At 46.6% G+C, this 21,504-nt stretch overlaps 1 protein-coding gene across 1 annotated transcript; it reads right to left on the reverse strand.

Moving 5' to 3' along the window:
* Window positions 1-15,465: 15,465 nt before the first annotated feature.
* On the reverse strand, window positions 15,466-19,232 carry slitrk2 (SLIT and NTRK-like family, member 2). Its single transcript, XM_049029662.1, has 2 exons — window positions 18,992-19,232; window positions 15,466-18,667 (listed from the first exon to the last, which is right to left on the reverse strand). Exon 2 carries the CDS (start codon window positions 18,602-18,604, stop codon window positions 16,010-16,012), a length of 2,595 nt encoding a protein of 864 aa, XP_048885619.1. The 5' UTR covers window positions 18,605-18,667; window positions 18,992-19,232; the 3' UTR covers window positions 15,466-16,009.
* Window positions 19,233-21,504: the final 2,272 nt, after the last annotated feature.

The raw sequence follows: 21,504 nt of genomic DNA on the forward strand, positions 1-21,504 counted from the left end.
TACATTTCAAATACACAACGTCATATCTTAATTTTTTTAAATCCCCTTTCCTTCTGACTGTTTAGCAGACGATGGTACCTGCGACTAACAGCTAACAGCTGCCCATCTCCTGCTACCTGACAGCTCCTCTCTTTCTCTTTTTCGCTTAAACACTAATTGGATTCGGCTTCTTGGGATGATGCTGCCACATCCCAGGTATGCGGGGGACTGAGTGGCGAGAGGACGGAGGGGCCGGCCGGACCCACTTCCTGCGCTTTTCACGCAGATGAAACGAGCCTGGATTTAGCCTGTAGGTCACGAATGCGGAGGAGACAGTGGGCCAGCAATGGAGCTCGCCTTTCCTGCTTAAAAACTCGCTTGTGCTCGCTCACAGGCGTGGCAGATCGGCCAGCTTAGTCCGTGCCTCATGCGGATTTCCCTGACAGGATTAAAGTACTGTCCCCTTATAAAACTAGCCCCTCCGAACTCTGCAAACTCAAACCACATCCATGCATGGCTACAAGCTTAGCAAACTTCTGGCAGTCTTTTTTCCCCTCTTTACTTTTCCCTGTTTCATGCATCATACTTGCAAGTGATGTAATAATGGATGGCTAAACATTTTTGTCAATTGACTGTCTTGTGAAAGGTTTCATATAACGAAATTGAAACACCTGAGCCGGTCAGCGACTCCGTCCTGGTGGTGGTGACCTGTCGCCTGCCAGGTGCATGCTGGGAGATGTAGTTACTACTAACCTGGATGGCTCAGCTGCACACTCTTCTGTTGATCTCAGCCTCAGCAAAAAAGGTGCCTGGGCCCATGTTCAATCAGAGGTACAAAACCCGCGGGCTCATGCTCACACACCGCCATATGGCTGCTGACACCTGGCCCCTGTGTAGAGCCACTGGTTCCTGCTGCGAGGACGAGGAATCCATCCTCTGAACTCTTCATCAGAGCACTTTTCTGCAGCGCAGAAATGGTGACAGAAGAGGATGGGCATGCATTATGCATCTGATGCATTTAATGTATTAAAAATGGGATAGTCTGCTGGGGTGGATGGCACGCCAGGCCTGAATTTGTAACATAATGTTCGGGAGCTAAAAATAAATTATGGGAGCCACTTTCGCTAAAAGCATTTCCTTCAACTGCAGACAAAATTTAATTCATAATATCGAAAAGTCGGTGTGAATCAGGCGTAATTTTAAATGCAAAAAAAATACGTGAAAGCAAAGCTGGGGAGCTAATTATTCCTGCGTGCAGTAATCTTGCAAAAACAAGGTCAGGTGTGGTAATGTCACGGAAACGCGCCTCGTACCGGGAAGGTGCCCTTGTGCGGCGCCAGCAGCCTTTTGGGTACTTTGGGCAGAACTCGGATGAATTAATGGAATTAGTGTGAAGGATACTGAAGGCGCGAGGAGCTGGTGATGTGCAGAACTCAGGACAATTAATCAGCATAACACAATAACGACTTCCCAATGACTTCCTATGCTCAAAATCTAAAAGATGAGGTGTCGTACCACACCGTTGACTTAGCACTTAATTTAAAGGCTGGATGTGTCTTCTTCACTGCTGAGGGTAATACGTAATTCTATCACATGCACCAAGGTCTCTTTATTGTCCTCGCGAGCGACCCGATGCCGAGAAGATAAAATTTTCACCTCCTTCATTGTAGTGCAAGAAAAAATAAAAAGGAAATATGTTAACACGATATAATGAGACATTGACATAAGGCCTGAGGCAGAAAAATACAATTAAAATGCAATTTAAAAATACAGTTATGCAAATGTGCATTGGCACTGAATGAGCAAAAATAGATTTAGGGACTTCCCACAGAAGATGTTTCCATAATGATGATTCACGTCTTCTGACGGGAACCTCTTGGAAAGCAGTCTGACCGATTTCCGAGCGTCCTGGTGACCCCATCCATATTGACGCCCGTGATCCTCGAGCTAAAAACACAGCGAAGCTTTACACCTTCACCATGTGTTCATGACGAGCGTCTCTTCGGCCCCGCACAGGGGGTCAGCGGCCCCAGCATTCCGTCTCCCGGGTATCCGAGGATGACTGGCAGTCTGGGAAAGCCCCTGGAGCACATGAGGGCACATGATCAGGTCTCCATGGAGATACCCAGGACTGGGCCAATCAGATGCACCGCAGCATGACGGATTTATTACTCTGTATTCTGCACGTAGGGAGCACTAGACGGCAAATGTCAGTCGTGTCACTGTTATTGGGCAGAGCATGGCGCTGCGTAGCGATAAGCGATGACGTGGGATTCTGGCAGGACAAGAAAGTAGATGGTGGGCCGCTCCAGCCTCATGTGACCCGAGGACCTCTGGCAGCTTCCCCAAAAATGGAACGGGGATTGGAGGACTTCATAACACCAGGCAGAACAGACCTCCGGGAGGTAAATTTCTGAAAAGCAGGATGGTAGGGGACGGATCATTAATATTCATGAAGGAAGCTCTACCTAATTGGCCGGCGATGCGCTGATGTGGTTCTGATGGAGGCTCATAAATATCGACAAAGAAAGAGCTACCTGACCAACTGCTCTCCTCTAGGCTAGCATTATTATTTTTTTTTACATAGCTAGCTAGTTTGCTACCTCAGATTCTTGAACATTACCACCATAGCTAGCAAAAACAATGACTGTTTTGCACTACAAAGGAGGGCAGTTTCTCAAAGCTGTTGCAGCACTATCTTAACCACAAGTGATTTCTCTATGCTATAGCTGGGATAAGTGTCCCAAAAGCGCTGTAGCACAAAGATCATCACCGGCCAATCAGGTAGCACTTCATGAATATTAATGCCATCCTGCGTTTCGGAAATTCACTGCTGAGACTGAGGTGGTGGTGGTGGGGGCAGGGTGTCCCCATAACCTCATTTGCGTCCAAACTTCACCACCTGTCGTCTTTCTCGTTAACTTTTATTGCCATGCTGGGTTTATTTAATCAGAGGAAACGTTTACCTTTACGTTGGCGTGTGAATGTGACTGAGGGGTAATCTGCGTTCATACCTCGTACCCAGCAGGAGACTCTCAGTATTTATAAAATGCTGTTTCTATTATAAATTCAATTCAGAATGTGGTGCTTTGTCAAGTCTCTTTATAATACATCTGTATTCTGAGGCATTATCTGCATAATATTTGTACCTACAGAATTCCTATTGTAATAGTACAGCAATGCACTGCCAAGGCACTCAGGGATAATGCTTCACTTCCTGTCTTCCTACTTCCTGTTTCCTGTAGCTTGTGGGGTCCGTTCCTCCCATTGTCTTCAAAGCGATTCAATGCAAAGCGTTTGTTGTAGACAGGTAAATGTTTGGACGTGGACCAAAGATCAAGTCACTTTTTGGGATATCACGATATATTATGGTAAATCCCACAGAATGACTCACAGAGGCTCTAAGAAAAGGAGAAGAATAAACTTCAGACTTTTTCCAGCTGATGGGATTTGAGCCCCGTGCTGCCAGTTGTTTTTTACTTGCTTGTTTTTCTTAGTTTTTTTCTCCCAGCTAATATGCCATCAAATGCCTCCATTGTCATAGAGAAGCTTTCTTCTTTGAAGCCGCTTTGCTGTTCAGGCTCCGGGGGCTAGAACTCCATCGGATGCTGCATCCAAACTCGCCATAATCTCCAAATATCCATCAGGGCTAACAGCCTCACTGGTTTAGCGCCAGATCAAGCGAACTCCATGTCCACTCTTTAAAAACCGCGAATTACGAGGACTGCAAAGGTCAGAACCTACCCACCTCATTAAAGAGGCGAAAACTTAATATCCAGCCTGATCTTTTCATTCCCTTTTGACTGAAATGTAATTTCGGTGACGTATCCGAGGGAAGCGGTCAGAGGATGTGCAGTAGCTCATACTGATGTGTGCCGCCCCACGTCACCCGTCGGAAAACACTGATGCTCAGACGGACCTGTGACACCTGCTCCCTGGGCACAGAGGCAGCTCTCCGCATTGCTGTCCTGGATCTTTGCGCCCCTCTGCCATCCTCCCCGCAAGGATGTGTGAAGTGCTGCACCAGGAAGTTCTGAGTCATTCTGTGTCCCCCGAATGAGGTCCAGGTGTCTGATTGAGAGTAGAGAGGGAGATGGTGCCAGAGGATGCGAGTGATTGAGTTGGCGGGGGGGGGGGGGGGGGGGGGGGGGGTTCCCCTACAGCCAGCATGTTGGTGATCGATCTATCTATCTATCTATCTATCTATCTATCTATCTATCTATCTATCTATCTATCTATCTATCTATGCGATGGTATTTGGTTCAGCAGGAGCAATTGGTGTTTGACAGAGAATGCACATCTCCACTGTACCCTGCTGCAAGGCCATTAATCCCCTGACGAAATGGCCACGGGGGGGGGGGGGGGCTAGATGGACGGATGACTCTGTGCTCAGACCCCAACCTTCACTCTCACCTCTAAGCCTCTGTGCCTGTAATCAAAAGGTTGCTATTCTATTCTATTCTATTCTATTCTATTCTATTCTACATGTGTGTCTGGGTGTCTTTAAGAGGAGAGCAAAATGGTGAAAACTAACACATTCCAATGCACATGTACAAATGGCTTCATTACAATAACTATAATAATATTCCATTACTAATCTTTTACATGTGTATAATTATATTTGCTTTGTTATGATATAATCGTATTTCATTTGCTGACAGGACACAGGTGACACCCCAGACACCGGACCCTCTCTTGGACCCCGCCTTCTCACTCAGGGCCTCTGCGTCAACATGAGCCTTTGGATGCTTCGGATGCGGGGAGGGGGGTGGTGGGACATGTGGGGTCCTCGTTGGATGGTGACAGGGTTAATGGAGCGGAAACAAACCTAGGGGTGACTGGCCGTGCCCTGATGCCCTGCAGCAGAACCACATGTCTGGATCCGGGATCCTGTCTCTGGTATCGATTGTCGGGAAATTGAATCCTGGGCCATTTCCGTGACGCCCCTGGGGGACGTCTGTTTGGAGAGCCAGCGATAGGCCAAAATCATGCAGATGTGCCAGGCCTTTGGATAGAGGCACTGGGAATGCAGGCAGACGGCTATAATCACGAATGCTTAACAGCACTGAGTGTGGTACGCAAGGGTGTGAAATGCCAAAGCAGATTCATTAATGAATGAGCCACGATTGGGCCAGGAGGGGCCTCTATGGGGAGCGTTTGCTGCTGTGGCGTGATGTAGCGCAGCAAGTTGGATACACTGAGCTAAACGTAAAGGGATTTATTTAAAAAACGCACACAGACGGACTCCAGCCCATTAAGGGAAGCGAAACATAAAACCGAAAAAAAAAACATATAATTAAATGTGTGATTTCAGCCATGAAGTCTGAATTAACTTTATTGATATGCAAAGTTGTGCTTCTTGTGTGGAACTCGGCCCGGGGCTCATAGTGTCTTTCCAGAAGCAGCAGGAAGGGGGCAGCGTAGCTCACCTCTAATCTGGGCTTCAGGCTCGATGTGGCAGGGAGGGGGGAGAGACCACAGCGACTGCAGCAAGTCGAAGAAGCTCAGAGGCGTCGATAAACATTTCGACGGAGAGATAGAGTGTCGATTAACATTCCGTAGAAGGATGATTGGGGCTAGTTATGCCCGCCATGGTGTGACTTCCATGAAATTTGATGACATTTTTTATGGGTGACGTTAGTGAGGAGGTGGCACCCTCCCTCTGGTCTCCATACGCTTCAGCCAAGCTGGATAGGAGATCAGAATGCGAATAGCCAGCCAGGAGCGTTGCCCCCCCCCCCACACACACAGAACAGCAAATGGCGAAACAATCTGCACTTGTAATGGTGCACGCACCCTTGATTATAGAGGGTAAAAGCACCCTGCTGCTCGCCACCCCCCAGGAGATCTGGAAGACGATGGAATTACGGAGATGGGTTAGGCTATTAGCAATACCCTGTGCTAATCCATCACCTGCAATCGGAAGGCAGCATCTGAAGTGATCCTCCGCAGTCGACAGCTCTCATTGGGTGTGTGTGTGTGTGGGGGGGAATTAAAGCGACATAGCAATGCAGGGGCTTAGATCTTAATTGTAACTGGTGGGGGGGTTAAGTGGGCGTGATCAGAACATCACTGGTTCGAATCCCATCCTTAGCAGAGCATTCACAACTCTGTTGGGCCCTGGAGTGAGACTTTTCACCTCCTGAAAATGCTTGCGAGCCACTGGATGGACATCTGACCCTGTACCCCTGGTGTCACTCTCACCTCTATATGTGTATAAAATAGGGCATGATGGGACATGTGAAAATGAACGCATTCCAGTGTACCAGATCTCAAATTATGGCAAATAAATACAAAAAAATATGTTCAGGAGGATCATCTCTGCTGCAAGACGGAGAGTCATCGCACCCGAGCGCGAAGCATTCGCAGGAGGCGCTCTGGCATTCGTTACCTCTCCATGCCCCCCGGGTTCATTCTACACTTTGTATGAACATCAGAATCACACGGAATCTTCTAGAAGTTCGGCCTACGACGACTCGCCTTTCCGCTGTGGCGGGCGGCGCGATCCGCCAAAAGAGCGGCAGCTGTTTCGAGCCGCATGGCGGGGAAAAAAAAAAGCGCTTGGCCCCTTTTGAAGAGCGAGCTGTGCTGGGAATGATTCATTGCCTGCCAGGAGAGAAGAGGCGAGGTGGTGGTGGGGGGGGGCAGGGGCTTCCTGCGGGCTATTGTGCGATCCGTGGGTTCAAAGGTGTCTCATTTTTGAGCACTTCAAACGTGCCGGTGGCGCCGATCCCCGCTCTGCCTCGTTTACCGTGCGTGTCATCATTTTCGGATGAATCGCTCGTTTGTTAGCAGGAGAGTCAGTCGGAACTTAAGCTGCCTGGATGGATCTGCCTGTTTTCCGCGCCTCACCTTCCTGGAGGCAAGGGGAACACGCGTGACGCGAGGGGCCGCTCACAGGCGACGCGCCACACGCAGAGCCCCCGCGTTCTCTTGAGCGAATGCCTTTTATCGATCGCTGTCCTTGTCTCTGCCCTCACAGCCCTGTCCTCTCCCAGTGCCTGCGCCGGTAAAGATATTTATCTCAATTTTATTAGCCTTCATTACATCCTCGTTAAAACTACCACGTACACGGGAACGTATCTCCGACAGGATCTACACCTTTTCCGAACCGCCCCAACCAGCGTATTAAACAAAAGGGGCCTTTGAACAGAGCATCGAGCTCCAGAATTCCTACATCGGCTTCCGTAAGCTGGATGGGGTGGGTCTGGAGGGTGGGGGAGTAAAAATATGATATTTTCCAGAGGGAGGGTCCGCACAGCAAAGAGAATGAGTTCCAACGGGAACGTCGATGAATACCCAATTGTGTGTGGAGCACTAGTGCGGGGGGTGGGTGGTCAGGCTTTGGCTCTCTCTCTGGATGCCACACGCCCCCCTCCCCCCGCCAAAAGTCCTTCTAACTGTTTTGTCACACTTGGAGTGCTGGCTAATGATTATGATGATTCAATTTCACAGCAGATGTTGAGTGGGAAACCCGCACTGATATCCTCTCACGTGGAAAAGCTTTTAAACAGTATCTAATGCTATCGCAGGCTCCCCGGAAATGCTGTGAATATATCTGTGAGGCAGCGACATTAATGCATGGAGTAACAGGTGTTTTTTGTTTCATATATAAATAACATGTAAAACAATAAACTGCTGGACCACGCAATGTGGATGCGTATAACTTGGCTTAACAGAACTATAATAGACCTTGCGAGACTGATCAAATCTGCTATGACCTGCTCGGGTTGGTATTATAACACTGTATTGTTGGCGACTGCAGGTAAAATCGCTATGATAAAAGGTATATGAAAAAGGATACCATTTGTTCTGATTAAATTAAGGATGATTTGTGCTTAATGGCATTAATCCGCACAAAAACTCACTCAAGGACCGACAGGAAACAAACCATATTATTGCCTCGTCGTAAATGTTATTTTATTCAAACAAAGGTCATAAATCCGCATTAAAGTCAAAATTAGCATGATTTAAAAACTGGATTGTCGCGATCTGCCCTGCTAATCGCTGCGTTTCTCAAACGTATACGAAGGATAACACACACCAGCTGCGTTTTCCCTCACCTCTCTGACACCGCAAAACAGATATTTTAATCAGCTCATTAGCTACTTGTTTATTTACATAATTCACCTGATTAAATTCACCACAAGGTGAAAATAATTCACACCCGCAAATTATCAGAACATCTTCATTACAAGCGCGGCTGGGATCTCGCAGAGTGTGATGATAATTTGGCTTTAAATAAAATTAAGGGTATGTGTTTGCATGAGTCATTTCATTGTATGTAGGGCGACCTCGTTAAGAAGAAGGGAGTCCCAGCTGACACCGTCACGGGCGTCTCCTTCTGCTTTATGCCTCGTCACACCTGTGGAGCCAGATAGCGGAAAACAGCCACAGCAGACCTATAAACTGCCACATTGGGTCTGGACCCCATCACCTATCGCACGTGCATTTTTTAATCCACTAGGAAGGAACCTTTTGATTAATTTAATGCTCCTCATAAAATGAAGCTTTATCTGCCATTTGATCCGATACATTGGAATGTGTTAGTCTCCATATATCCCATCATGCTCTCCTCTTTCAGACACACACACAGACAGTCGTGTGATCATATCTTTTTGGGGACCGCTCATTCATTTCTATGGGAAAAATGCTAATGCTAACTATGATAGCCTTAACCCCTACCCAGCCCTAACCATAACCATAAGTAACCAAACAAAATACAAGAGTTTTTGCATTTTTAGCTTTTTTCATTGCAATCACGGATTTTGATAAAATAGCATTCACGGGCATTTCCAATATGGGCAAATGGGGATTCATCACATTGTGGCGACATTTGGTATACGAGGACCACACACACACACACACACACAGGTGAGAGTGAGGCTGGGGGTCTGAGATCAGGGTGAGTCAGCATACAATGCCCCTGGAGCAATCATGGGTTAAGACCCTTGCGTAAGGCCCCAACAGTGGCATCAGACAATCAGCCCCAAGATTCAAACTGACAACCTTCTGGCATGGAGTTCTATCCCGCTGAGCCACACACTGTCCACACACACTGCACCAAATGACAAAACTGCAAGTCTGGCTGCTGTCTCCGTTAACCTTTCCAGAAGTTTTTAACAGTCCCTCAGGTCCCGATTCATCACTGAAGGCATTTTTCTCCCTCAGTGTGAAATCGTGGAAGCTACATCACGTGTAGCCCAAATTTCCCCTCCCCCCACATCTGGTGTCCTGATTGGCAGGAGGTAGGGGCACTTTATGTAGAAACTCACCAGGCCAGGGGTCGTACGTTCTTCCGGAAGCACCTCCGTGTACTTCAGATGGCTACAGCGCCCCCTGTCCACCAGCGCATCACCCGGGGGCACTCCGTCAACATCTAAGACTATTTATCACAGACGTTGTGAAACATGTAAAAAATTCATTAATCGCTGGTGGTGAAATAAGCCTCCCCGGGCAAACCATCGCTCAGGGTGCGAGTCAGTAAAATATCTCCCCAGACATCAGGAATTAATAAACCTGGAGCACAGACTGACAGAAACAAACAGGGATTTAATACAGGTAATACTGGTATTGCTGTTTTCCCACAGAAAGTAATTACATAAACAACCATAAGTACACTAACGGTTTTGAGTAAACAGAGATTAATTTGCCTTTTAATGCTGCCACAAAGAAAAACTGTGCTATTTGGTATTTTAAGGTTTTTTTGCAGTAAATGATGTCGAGTAAACAGGATACACGCTAAGTGCTGAATGGGTTCTCCTTTCAGAATCTAGTCGTTACCGGTATCGGGGGAGAGAGCATTAGGTCGACATCGTCTTCTTGTTTTTCACGAGGCCGATTTGTTTCAACCAGGCCGGTGATCACCCCAAGACATGAGTCACGCTCTGCATTAATTCTGCTGCTGAATCAGTGTTCAAATTAAGCCCAGAATGGTTGTACTGGATGGCGGAATTTCACTTTATGTACCACTAGAATTCAGGTCACTTTTTTTAATACAGCTTTTTAATACAGCCCTCCCACCCCCACATTGCCCCCCATTTGAAAATACACCAGTGCACCTTCTAGAATTTGAATCTCTTCAAAACACTTAATTAAATAGTTCTGGTAAACAGCTTGTTTTGAAAGTGTGTAGCCAGTTGCCATGGAAACCAAAAATCATAGTGACCTACCACACTGGAACAGTAACTGAGCCGTGATCCTCTCGTGTAAACACTAATTAGGCAGCATCGATGGATAGGCGCCTTTGTAAACTTTTGCTTATCTGAGCTGCGCGGGACCAGATCGTATCAGCGGGATGAAAGCAAGAAGGTCACAGTGGCCTTTATGAACGGCGGCCTCCATGAAGCTCCGTTGTCCACGTTGCGCTCCCACACCCCCTGAATCACTGCCATACCGCAGTGCCACCTACAGTATTAGGACGGGCTGCTGGTTTTTAGGTGTGATATTTAAATGAGGGACATGAGTTAACTGGTGGGTAGATTCATTCAACGTGCCATTATCCTGTCTTCCTCACAGTGAGCAGCAGCTCAGCTCCCGGGGATGTGCACAGGCTTAGAGGGATAGGATGCTGTGCTTGTGCTCAGAAGGTCACTGGTTCAAATCCCTGCATCTGCAGAGTGATTTCAGTGGTGAAACCTTGAGGGTGGCCCTTAACCTCCAGTTCCTTCAAGGGCACAGTCTGACCCAGGTTTCGCAGCAAAAAAAAACTAAGTCACTTTAGCTAAAGGCGTCTCCTAAATAAACTGTAAAGGGAGCAGCTTTGGCATTTATGATGCTTTTGACCTTGCTCCTTCAGTCAGGATTGCTATACTGTCAGGCCCACAGTGAACTGCAATAACATAACAATATACAGTAATACGCATAGCTGATCCCCTCCTCCACTGTAAGTGTGGGACTGTAAAAACTGTCCAATAAACCTTTGATATTGATGGCTAACCCACAGCACATATCACAGGCATTACAATGGCAAGACTCATTCAACTCAACTCATTCAACTCAAAGTTAAAATTGCGACCCATATTTAAGTCTGCTTTTGCTGATGCTGTACTGCATATATGCTGGAAATTCCTCTCAATGCTGGCGTGCTAAGCTAAATGCTACGCTACGCTAACGCTCGAAAGAGAGGTGTGTGATCGGACACCGGTCATTGACATGTATTTATGTGTATGTTAGCATCTAGCATGGCACTAGCTGCTCATAATAAACGCAGGGCTACATGCGTACGGGTCCATGTGAATTCGGGATAATAGCAGAGAGGCATGGGCTGTTCTGGGGCCGCTGAACATGGGTCCCCTTCCCTCACAGCATCTGCAGCTGTGAGGGTGATCGATAATGAGTCTCAGCGAATGCTGCACATGAATCAAGGAAAAGTAACAGCAGGATCCCTCTTCTGAATTCATCCCCAAATTAGCATGTCGGCATGCAGCAGTCCTTAGCAAAACCTACTTGGAGCTCAGAGATCCAAGCATCCATCTGTCTGTGCATCTGTCCATCCGTCCATACATCCATCTGTCTGTGCGCCCATCCATCCATCCGTCCGTCCGTCCATCCATCCATCCATCCGTCTGTGCGCCCATCCATCCATCCGTCCGTCCATCCATCCATCTGTCTGTGCGCCCATCCATCCATCCGTCCATCCATTCATCCATCCATCCATCCATTATCTCCTAACTGCCCACCTAAACTGCTTATACTGGTCTGTGTCATAGGAGAGTTGAGAGCTAATCTTAGGCAGTGCAGTGAAAGAGGATTGGATCTACTACTACTACTACACACACACACACACACACACACAGGTTTGTAATTATATCTTTATGGGGACTGTCCTTTCATTTCTATGGTGAAAACTATAATACCAACATGACACCCTTAACCCCTACCCAGCCCTAACCTTAACCATAAGTAACCAAACAAAATACAAGACTTTTGGCATTTTTAGTTTTTTGGTTGCATTCACAGATCTCTGTGGGGACCTGAAAAGTGATCCCCACAACATCAAAATAACAGGTTTTTATCACACTGTGGGGAACATTTGGTCCCCACAATGTAATATAATAAACACAAAACACACACACACAATTCAGAGAGACTTTTTAGCCTGTCTGCCTGCCTTTACACTGTAGGGGTACCCAGAGAGAACAGACACAGCACAGGATGAAGACGCAAACCCCACACACATAGATGGAGGAGGGAGTTACACCCACAACCCTGAAGGTGTGAGGTAAGAGTGCTGCCCGCTCTAGAGCAGAGAAAATAAAGCCAAAATCTATTTTGATAAAAGCTGTATGAATATTTTATGCCAGTACGCTCAGGTTTAATGACAAAAAATGCTGCATTCTTTCTCATAAGAGCTCATAACAGGACAGAACGCTGACCCCACACTTTGCTCCATCTTTCCACAAACTCCTGGTGTGCAGTGACTTCTGTTACAGGTAGCCAGTATGCTAACTGACTGGAAATCGCAGGCAGTGCGGCCAGACGGAGAAAAGGAGCCCACCGGTGGCCTGATAACAACTGGCAAATAACATGAGCGGGGGGGGGGTATACGGTGCTACAAAAACGCTCCGCAGGGATTTCGAACAAAGCTGCTTTTAATTAAATTTGATTTATGCTAATTTTAGCAGCATGCAGAATATGTTTATTCGTAAACACCACTGTGCTTTTTTGTTGAGTTTCAACTGTCACTGCTGGCCAGTGGCATGCTATGTGTGACAGGATTCTACATGACATTAGCCTGTGGCAGCAGTGCCTATATCTTCACATATTATATACATACATAATAAGTATGTACTGTTACACTGTGTCACTGCCTGTCCCTTTTCAGCTTCAGCATTTTCAAAAAGGACACAGGGAATCATATTAACAATACAAACCCTCATATATGACCTTAACTTATACTTGAGCTATTTGCATAAATTCAATAACAAGAGCTGTCCACAGGATCTTCTTAACATAACTTCATGGAATTGATAAAATGGCCGCTTCCTGCGCGCGGGCCAGATGCGGCAGACTCTGTCATTTCCTAATTGAATTTCCGTGTCACCAGAACCAGCGGCCTGTACTCCTGGACGGCGTCCGGCCAGACTGACAGGATGATCACTGACTGATGTGGCCTCTCCAATAGTCAATTAACATCGCTGTGACTCTTTGTGACATGTGAAATTGTCTGCACATATCCCGCCCTCCCCCCACTCCGGTATCCCCTGCTTGCCTGGAGAGCCGATGCTCAGACTACATTTGAAAAGTCCTGCAGGTTCTCAAGCTGAGCTTCCATTAGATGCCCGAAGCCTGAGCAACTGAGGTCGACACACATGCAGGGTTCAGCTTACAAATCCTACGCCTCCCACCACCCCTCCCTGCCCCCTGCTTGGGTTCCTAACAATAAAATTTATCAAAATCAATTTATACGAAATTACAAAATGTGTGTGAAAATATGGGACCAATTGCTAAATCGATTTTTAAAAATGATTTTTTTTTAGATATGGCTGAGATAAAAAAAGGGTAGGTTTCTTGTGTCTGGGTTACCGTTTATAAAAACACCCCCCCTCCTCCCTCCATTGTAGTGACTATTTGAGGGCAACAGGGGGGCCCAAAGCTCAGGGGCCCCATGCAAATGTGTGGGTTAAGTGGTGGTAAACACTTCTGCAGGCCACACTCACAAGCTGCAGGAATATTTCAGGACCCCTGTCCATTTCTGTGGGACCCTGAACAAATCAGGGTCGCGATCCCACGTATAGCTCCCCTCCCCCTGCCTGTAGGTTCTCTGTCTGCTTGGACTCCTATTGCCCTGTGTTTACAGCCTTTCCATTATTTGGGATATAGACTCAGACTAAGAAAGTCACACCAAGAACTCACTCTTAAATGCAATCATAAACGCAATCATAAAAGCACCGATTAGTGTTAATCTTTTCCCACTTAATAGAGCTGATACTCAGAGCAATGCAGTATTTTCTCCTGTCCCGCTGTAATGTAACAAATAACGGAGAGACTTAATTGCACTGTTTAATATTTAAAATCTTAAGAGCCTAATTGTTATCTGATATTCATTGTCTCCATAACCCAGAAAAAAGCCCTGTAGCGCAGCACCATAAGATGGCATTTGATGATCTGATAAAGGGGATCTGCTTTTTTCTGTTACGTGTCACCTCCCGGGACAGGTCCCCGTAAGGGCGATATGCCTACATTTTCTCATTATTATGCTCCAAAAGCCGCGACACGTGTGCCGAGCATCTCCGGGGAGCGGCCAGATAGTGGTGCATTGTGGGGGGAGGGGGGACATTGCGTTGACGGCGTGGGGGGCCACGGCACCGATCGGACCCCCACCCCGCAGATTGTTCACGGTTTTTCCACATTCCTGCAGTTCCACCCGAAGGAGCATTACGGTGGCGTTACGAAGCTCCGCACTACACCCGCTGCAGCGGCGGCGTCCAGACTGGAAGATCCGCGAAGCGAACCGCGGAACCGGAACGGACCCTTGAAAACACAGTCTAAAGCGTGCACCTTCATGCGCAACACTCAACACTTGCATAATAATAATAATAATAATAATAATAATAATAATAATAATAATCTGGGAATACAAAAACAACACTAGGATGGGGTGAAAATGTAGATATGAGCCATTCCTACAATTAAAACTATAATGAAGCTGATAATACGAGGAGTACGTTAACTACCCCCTTATTCCCCTTATAGCTGTAACAATCCTTTTATTGCACGGATAGCGGCCTCCCGTTTAAAGTAGGGCAGCAGATCATCCACGCAGCCAAACTTCGAGCAAAGTGCCGCGATGAAACCGGCCATTGAGCCGGGGCATGGGAAAAAGAAAGAGGGATCGAGGCTGCTGAAAAGGGGGCCATTTCACACGCTGATCACGGACGCGGTTGCGTAACGATTAAAACAGGCAGAACCATAGAAGAGAAGCGCATGTGTTTTCATTATTAGTGCAGAGTGAAATCCGCCTCTAAAGATGCTTCTTACTGAAACTGTGACTCATACAACAATCTTATAATTAAATTTCAGATGAACCAAGTTATCACTGGAAAAACTATATAGGCCTAGGATATCTCTAAAAACGATAGAGGGGCTCCGTAATTATAAATGGAGATTCGATTATGGCTCTGTAATCCGAAGGACCGCAGTGGGCAAGAACAAGGGATAATATTACAAGGACTGGTAACTAGCGAAACTGAGACTCGGGTAACCCACGTAAACCACAATCCAAACGTACCAAGCTATCGATTAGGCATATATATAATAAACAAATGGGTGAAGGAAAAAAAAACCTTTCAACGCGTTTCAGTGCAGCCGCAGAATGGCAGATGTTAATGCAGGGGTATTTAAAGACTGATAAAACTGGTCAGTTCATATAACCTTCAAAACTGGGCTCGATTCCGATTAAATCTCCTAAATATCGCTCTGAGAATACGATATAGAAATGCTACAGTGGACATTTAAACTTACTGCGCACTGTATCTATAACAATGATATGTATTCCACTTTATTGACACTCAAATATAAAACATTACTTTCTACTCATAAATAAAGCGTACCTTTTGATTTTCATTTAATGCAATAGACATATAATTCGTTTTTACATAGAGATTCTTTAAAGTACAGCACATAAAAAAATCAGCTTATGGCGGAGAGCAACGATTAAAATACTTGGAGTGCAAAGGCACTTCTGGAAATTCAGGGACTGTCTCATGTTATGTACAGGAATGTCATTTAAAACGAGCCAGTTCCGCCGTCAGTTCGGGAAAAGTCACCCCCGTTTCACCAAGAAGATAAAAAAAGCATAAAGCTGTATTGTACAATTTCTTGCGACATCTGCTACTGTGTGGATGTTTCAAGTACTAAAAAATAATTTAACACCCATTGAAAGCAGTGTATCGATTATTCTACACATATCTTTACTCCTTTGTAGAGGCTGGGGATTAAAAAGAAGCTTTAATTTGCGTCCTCCTCGTGACGTCTAGGTCGCGCGGAGATACTTGTTGAAGTGTCAGCGCGAGATCGCAATGGTACATTACAGCTGGCTCATTGCCGTTTGTTTCTCTAGAACTTCGAGGTAGTCCGGCTCTGTTTTTAGTTTCCCAGGGAGCAAAGGGTGTTCATTTTTTGACTGTTCGGCGTAATACTTCCTTGGCGTCCCGTACAAGACGGTTTTATTCAGTCGGTCCTGGTTGTGGCGCCTTACTGTCTCATAAGGGGGCGCGAACGGTCTTTTGGGGAGGGTGCAGAAGCTGTAGTTCAGCGCTCCTGCAGTGGGGAGCTCCTTAACTCTTTCCGCAATGTTCTGGTAGAGGAGCTCAGGCTCCCGGGTTGCACAGGGTTGCTTCTCGATGAACTCCACTGTGCTCACGGTATAAGCGGGACTCCGTGACTGCCCTTCTTTTTTAGCATCCATGGGACTGAAGCCCACATCCTTCAGGTTCCTGTAGTAAGCCACTTGGTCTCCATCCTTCTGCATGTAAATGGGGTTTTGGCACATCTGTCCCACCGGAGGGGGGATGTAGTTGTACACGTGACTATCGGTTTTTTCTGCGCCTGCCTGGGCTCCATACGAGCCGTATTGGACCTGGAAGGAGTTCAGGTCCGAGTTGTTGACGGCTGAGGGGATGCTCTCCACCCCTTTGCGGCGTTTGAGGACGAACACGAACAAGCCCGCCCCGAAGCACACGGACAGGATGAAGACAACCAGTAGACCCAGAATTAGCACAGACAGGGGCACTTCTGTGTGCATCTGGGGCAGGACGTCTGTAGTTGCACTCACAGAGAACACGGTGGGTTCGGTGCTGGTGGCGATGGTGGAGACGACAGACGCAGCAGCAGCGGCAGGGGCTGGGGCCTCCTCTGTGGCCTCCTCCGTTTCCGGGCAGATGGCGTCGTTGCGCAGGGACCGGAGGAGCCGGCCAGCGTGCTTCGAGGGCGAGTCACACGTGATCTCATTCACCACCACACTAGTGCTGGACAGCTCCATCCAGTTCTTCAGCTCGACGATATCGCAGGTGCAGTCCCACGGGTTCTCCTGCAGGTCGATCTGGATGAAGGGGGACAGCTGGTCCAGGACGCCCCGAACCGGCATGTGGGAGAAGTGGTTGTTGCGCAGGTTCAGCCTCGTCAGCATCGTGCCCCCAAAGACGTTGTCGGGAAGCGATCGCAATAAATTATTGTTGAGGAACAAGAGCTGCAGATTGTGCAAGGAGTTGAAGGTCTGTGGCAAAATGGTTTTGATAATATTGTACTCCAGGTATAAATACTGCAGGCTCTGTAGACCTGCAAATAAAGACTGAGACAGGCCCTCAATATAATTGCCATTAAGGTAGAGTCTCCTTAAATTAGTTAAGTTTTCGAAGGCTCCTTCCTGAATAATTGCTATCCTGTTGTTCCCAAGGTGCAGAAGTTCCAAAGCCCCATACTCGGTGAAATCGGCCCTGTATATCGTCTGTAAATAATTACCTGTCAAGTGCAGCTTCTTTGGGTAGGAGGGTTTGGGGTGGAGGTCTGTCACATTGTGCAGCTTCCTCTCTTGACAGTTGATGTTCAGTCCACTGTCCGGGTTCTGCGAGGTACAGATGCACACTTCCGGACAGGCGATCGGCACAGGGGACCTCGTCTGATACACCATGATTGGTCCAAAGACGTGCCTATCCTTATTAGATGCCGTTACCCGGGGGGTGGGGCGGTTTCGCATCTTCGGGGGACGCGACGCCTTGGGCGCTCGAGTGGGGGTCACACCTGGGTGCAGAGTGGGAGATGGACCCTGGTACTGGGAATCGGAAGGAGGCTGCATGGAACGGTGGCTGGCATCGCCGGGGTTTTTCCTGGGGCACAGATCCTGCCGGACCAACTGGGTCACGTCCTTCCCATGCAGCCTAAATGGCGTTTCGCAAATGACATCCCCCACGAACACAGAAATGGTATCCAGCCAAGCTTTGAGGGGGATCAGGTCACATGTGCAGTTCCAAGGGTTCTCCTCCAGCCTGATCTCCATGATCCCACCGATGTGCTCCAGCACGCCGGCAAAAGGCAGCATCTTCAGTCGGTTCCCCCTCAGATCCAGATGTGTCAGCAGGACGAAGCGGAACACATTGTTGGGGAGGGAGAGCAGCAGATTGTCGTTAAGGATCAGAACTTTGAGCTTATTCAGCTTGCTGAAAGCACCAGCCTCAATGGTGCTGATATAATTGTAATCGGCTTGCAAATACTCCAGACTTTCCAAGCCCGTGAAGGTTTCTTCTTTAATTATTTCCAAGTTATTGTTGTTCAGGTGAAGCCGCTTTAGGTTTTTTAGTCCATTAAAAGCCCCCGTTTTAATCTCCTGCAAGCCATTGTTATCCAAATGAAGGGACGTCACATTGCCATAATTTATAAAATCGTTCGCATGCAGCTTGGTCAGAAAGTTTTTGTTCAGAAACAGCTGGCATATCTTATTTTGCGGCGGCTGAAACTGACTGACCGTTGTAAATCCTTTGCTCTCGCAGTTGATGTTTAAGATATTTTCCTTCTCCTCACACGGGCAGCGGTTCTTGCAAATGTCTTTGGAAGTTTTGCGGCTGTCGGTCTTCGTGGGGAAACTGGTCACCGTTAAGACGCCAAGCAACAAAACGCTGTTCAGCATCTTTACAGCGATGTAGCCGATAACTCCAGCGCGAACGTCGTCAGACCTTTAAAGCGGTGACTTCTGAAGAGGGCATGCAGTAACAATTTTTTTTAATAAAAAAAAGAGAAAAAAGAATAAAAAATGCAAATTGTCAAAATAAACGTGGAAAATTCTCAGGGACGCGCCGGCTTCTCCATCAGTTTTTTTTTAATTATTATTTTAAATCCAATCGGTAATTGAAGGCAATTATAGGACACATTCTGATTGGTATTTGATAGAAAGCGTGTTTCATTTTCCTGAGGGTACTCGATGCTATATCGCCTGTCCCCACGTCTCAGCCCCTTCATGCAGCAGCAGCAGGAGCAGCAGCAGCGGCAGCCCAAGCATTAAGCGTCGGATACTTACTGAGCGATCGGACCCGAGCAGCCTCCCCAGCCCCGGATCCCGCACTTTGTCATCCCGCATCGGATAGAATCTGGACGCTAGAGGATTCCCATAATCACTTCATTGTGAACCGGGTCCCGATGAGAAGATAAAAAGAAAGGAACGGAAAAAAAGAACGGAAACGAAAAAAAAAAAAACAGGTCAGAAAAAGCAGGTTTGGGGGACGCGGTCTGGAGGAGACTCCGCGCTGCTTCATTCACTCCCACTGAGTGCGTTTGCGGTGCGTTTGGACGGGATCCGGCTCTGCGTCCCCCCTCCCTCCCGGTCTGGGAGTCCTACGTCACCCGGGCTGACGGGCGCATTGCACATCATACCGGAGGCTTATCACTCGTTTTTTGCGCTACTCACAGCATTAATAATGCTTATTATTCCTGTGCCGTTCCCCCATTTTTTATTTATTTTTATTTGTTTTAACTGATGTGTCTCCGAATTGTATTCTTGTGATAATACGTGCTTTTACATGCAACAGTAGGAGTTTATAAATGTGGTGTTTCAGCCGCTAATTGCTTTTTTGGAAGGACGCCCTTATCAGTTACATTACATAAATGTTAAGAACGTGAGTTACCTTCGACATGAACATCCATATGAATTATGAAACGCATATCCCTCATATTATTCACGGCCCCCATTCCTTATTAATGTCCGGGTGAAATCACGATGACCGACCGCCTCTGCACCCATATAGTTTATTCCTTAATATGAAAACGCCTTTTGGGTATTGCAAGTAACACAGCCCCGTCTGGCTCTCCGGAGCACCGAGTCTTCAGCAAGTATTTCCTATATTTTACCAAATGCGCCGCTAGGAGGTGGAACAACATTCTCACATAGCGCAAAAGCCCGACTTTTATAAAATGCGCACACCCAAAATATCAAAGTCAACTGTAAGGTTTAACTAAAAGAAAACTGAAGAGCATGTAAAACCGTGCGCTCTCCGTAATATGGAATATATATTTTTTAATTCACAGACGCTGCTCTGTAAAATGTTTCACCTCCAGTCAGTAATATTAATTGAATAATTTATTTGTTTCGAGTTATCACGACGATGTGATGTGACGATGATGCCTCAAAGCACATGAACGTCAGATCTGGAGGCTCAAGTATCCGTCTGGTGCATTAATGCAACCTAGACGTAATTATGCATATTTTATTTTTGACGTCTTGGTGCTCAGCTGTCAATCAACCAGTGAATATTTCCCGAGGCTTGGGTACACAAATGTATAAAGGAACAGATCCTATATGCATGTGCGATCTTTACAGAAAAGCGGCATATCAGAGAGATGTAGCGTCATACTCATCAAGTAAGAGAAAATATCCGCTTTTGGCGATACCCATGCGTTTAAATAAGGAAATAAGAAACATTAAAACGTCATCGAATTTACTGAACTTCGGGGATTCAATTCTAGGCGTGTAATTTTAAACACCCAGCTTACAGTCTTTTCTTTTATTATTCATGCAGTTAAACTATAATTAAAGTCTATAAAAGTCATTGGCATAAAAGCTTAAACCAACCCGCGTAGTGTCTTTTGTTGTAGAATACACTGTTTGGCCCTAATGTGTCCTGCTATAACAGGCCACCTACAGAGAAAGTATGTCGTATCTGCAGTAGTTTATGGAATAAGGTTACCCGTCTTATGTACAGTTGCAATTTGTTCTTAAGTCTCGTACTTTGTTGACACTTTGGTGAGACATTTGCGCAATTGAGGAGGAAAAAAGAAAGAAGAAAAAAACATTAAACAATAACTTTTCTGCACTTTGCACGAACAGTGCGGTGCTCATTCCATTATAAATGGCACATGATACAGGCTGTTAGTTATTGATAACTGAGGGCAACAGTACACACATAGTCATATCTATCTATCTATCTATCTATCTATCTATCTATCTATCTATCTATCTATCTATCTATCTATACTGTATTAATTATACTATTGTATATAAGTTATTTATGTAATTCTAGTAAATTTCATTTGCACATTTCCTGGGTCCTCGATATTGCATTTTGTTCTTTTGGGGGACGTGCACCCCCGCCCCCCCCCCCCCCCCCCCCCCCCCCAAGGGACGTGCATCAAACCCCCCCCTCCAACCCCCGGCGACTTATCTACATGCACTGTTACACCTCAGTGCAGCCATCGTGGATGGAGTACACACCGGCTGGATGTGTCCCATTACGGCCTTTATTGACTTGCGTAGAGCGGTGGCTGTCCAGATGTGGAGGATGCTGGCTCCCCTTCCAGACCAGGTGGCCGCGGTATCTGGACAGCATTCGCTCTCAGTGGGATGGGAGGGAGCTGCATCCTTGAGGCTTCCGCTCCCAGTATGGTATCCGTGTAGATGGAGTTACCAATGACAACACGGGGCATTAGACCCTAATCCTTTTTTCAGAGGAAAATAAGTGGTTTAAGCCAATAGACATCAAGTATACACTATTCAAGCTTCATTCAGGAGTTTATTGTTACAAAAATAGTAAACAGTTA

This window comes from Brienomyrus brachyistius, chromosome 10, assembly GCF_023856365.1.
Source record: "Brienomyrus brachyistius isolate T26 chromosome 10, BBRACH_0.4, whole genome shotgun sequence".
Classification (NCBI taxonomy): Eukaryota; Metazoa; Chordata; class Actinopteri; order Osteoglossiformes; family Mormyridae; genus Brienomyrus; species Brienomyrus brachyistius.

Bases quoted from the DNA above. Each gene is read 5' to 3' on its own strand.
- slitrk2 (XM_049029662.1), bottom strand. From the start codon at position 18,604: ATGCTGAACAGCGTTTTGTTGCTTGGCGTCTTAACGGTGACCAGTTTC.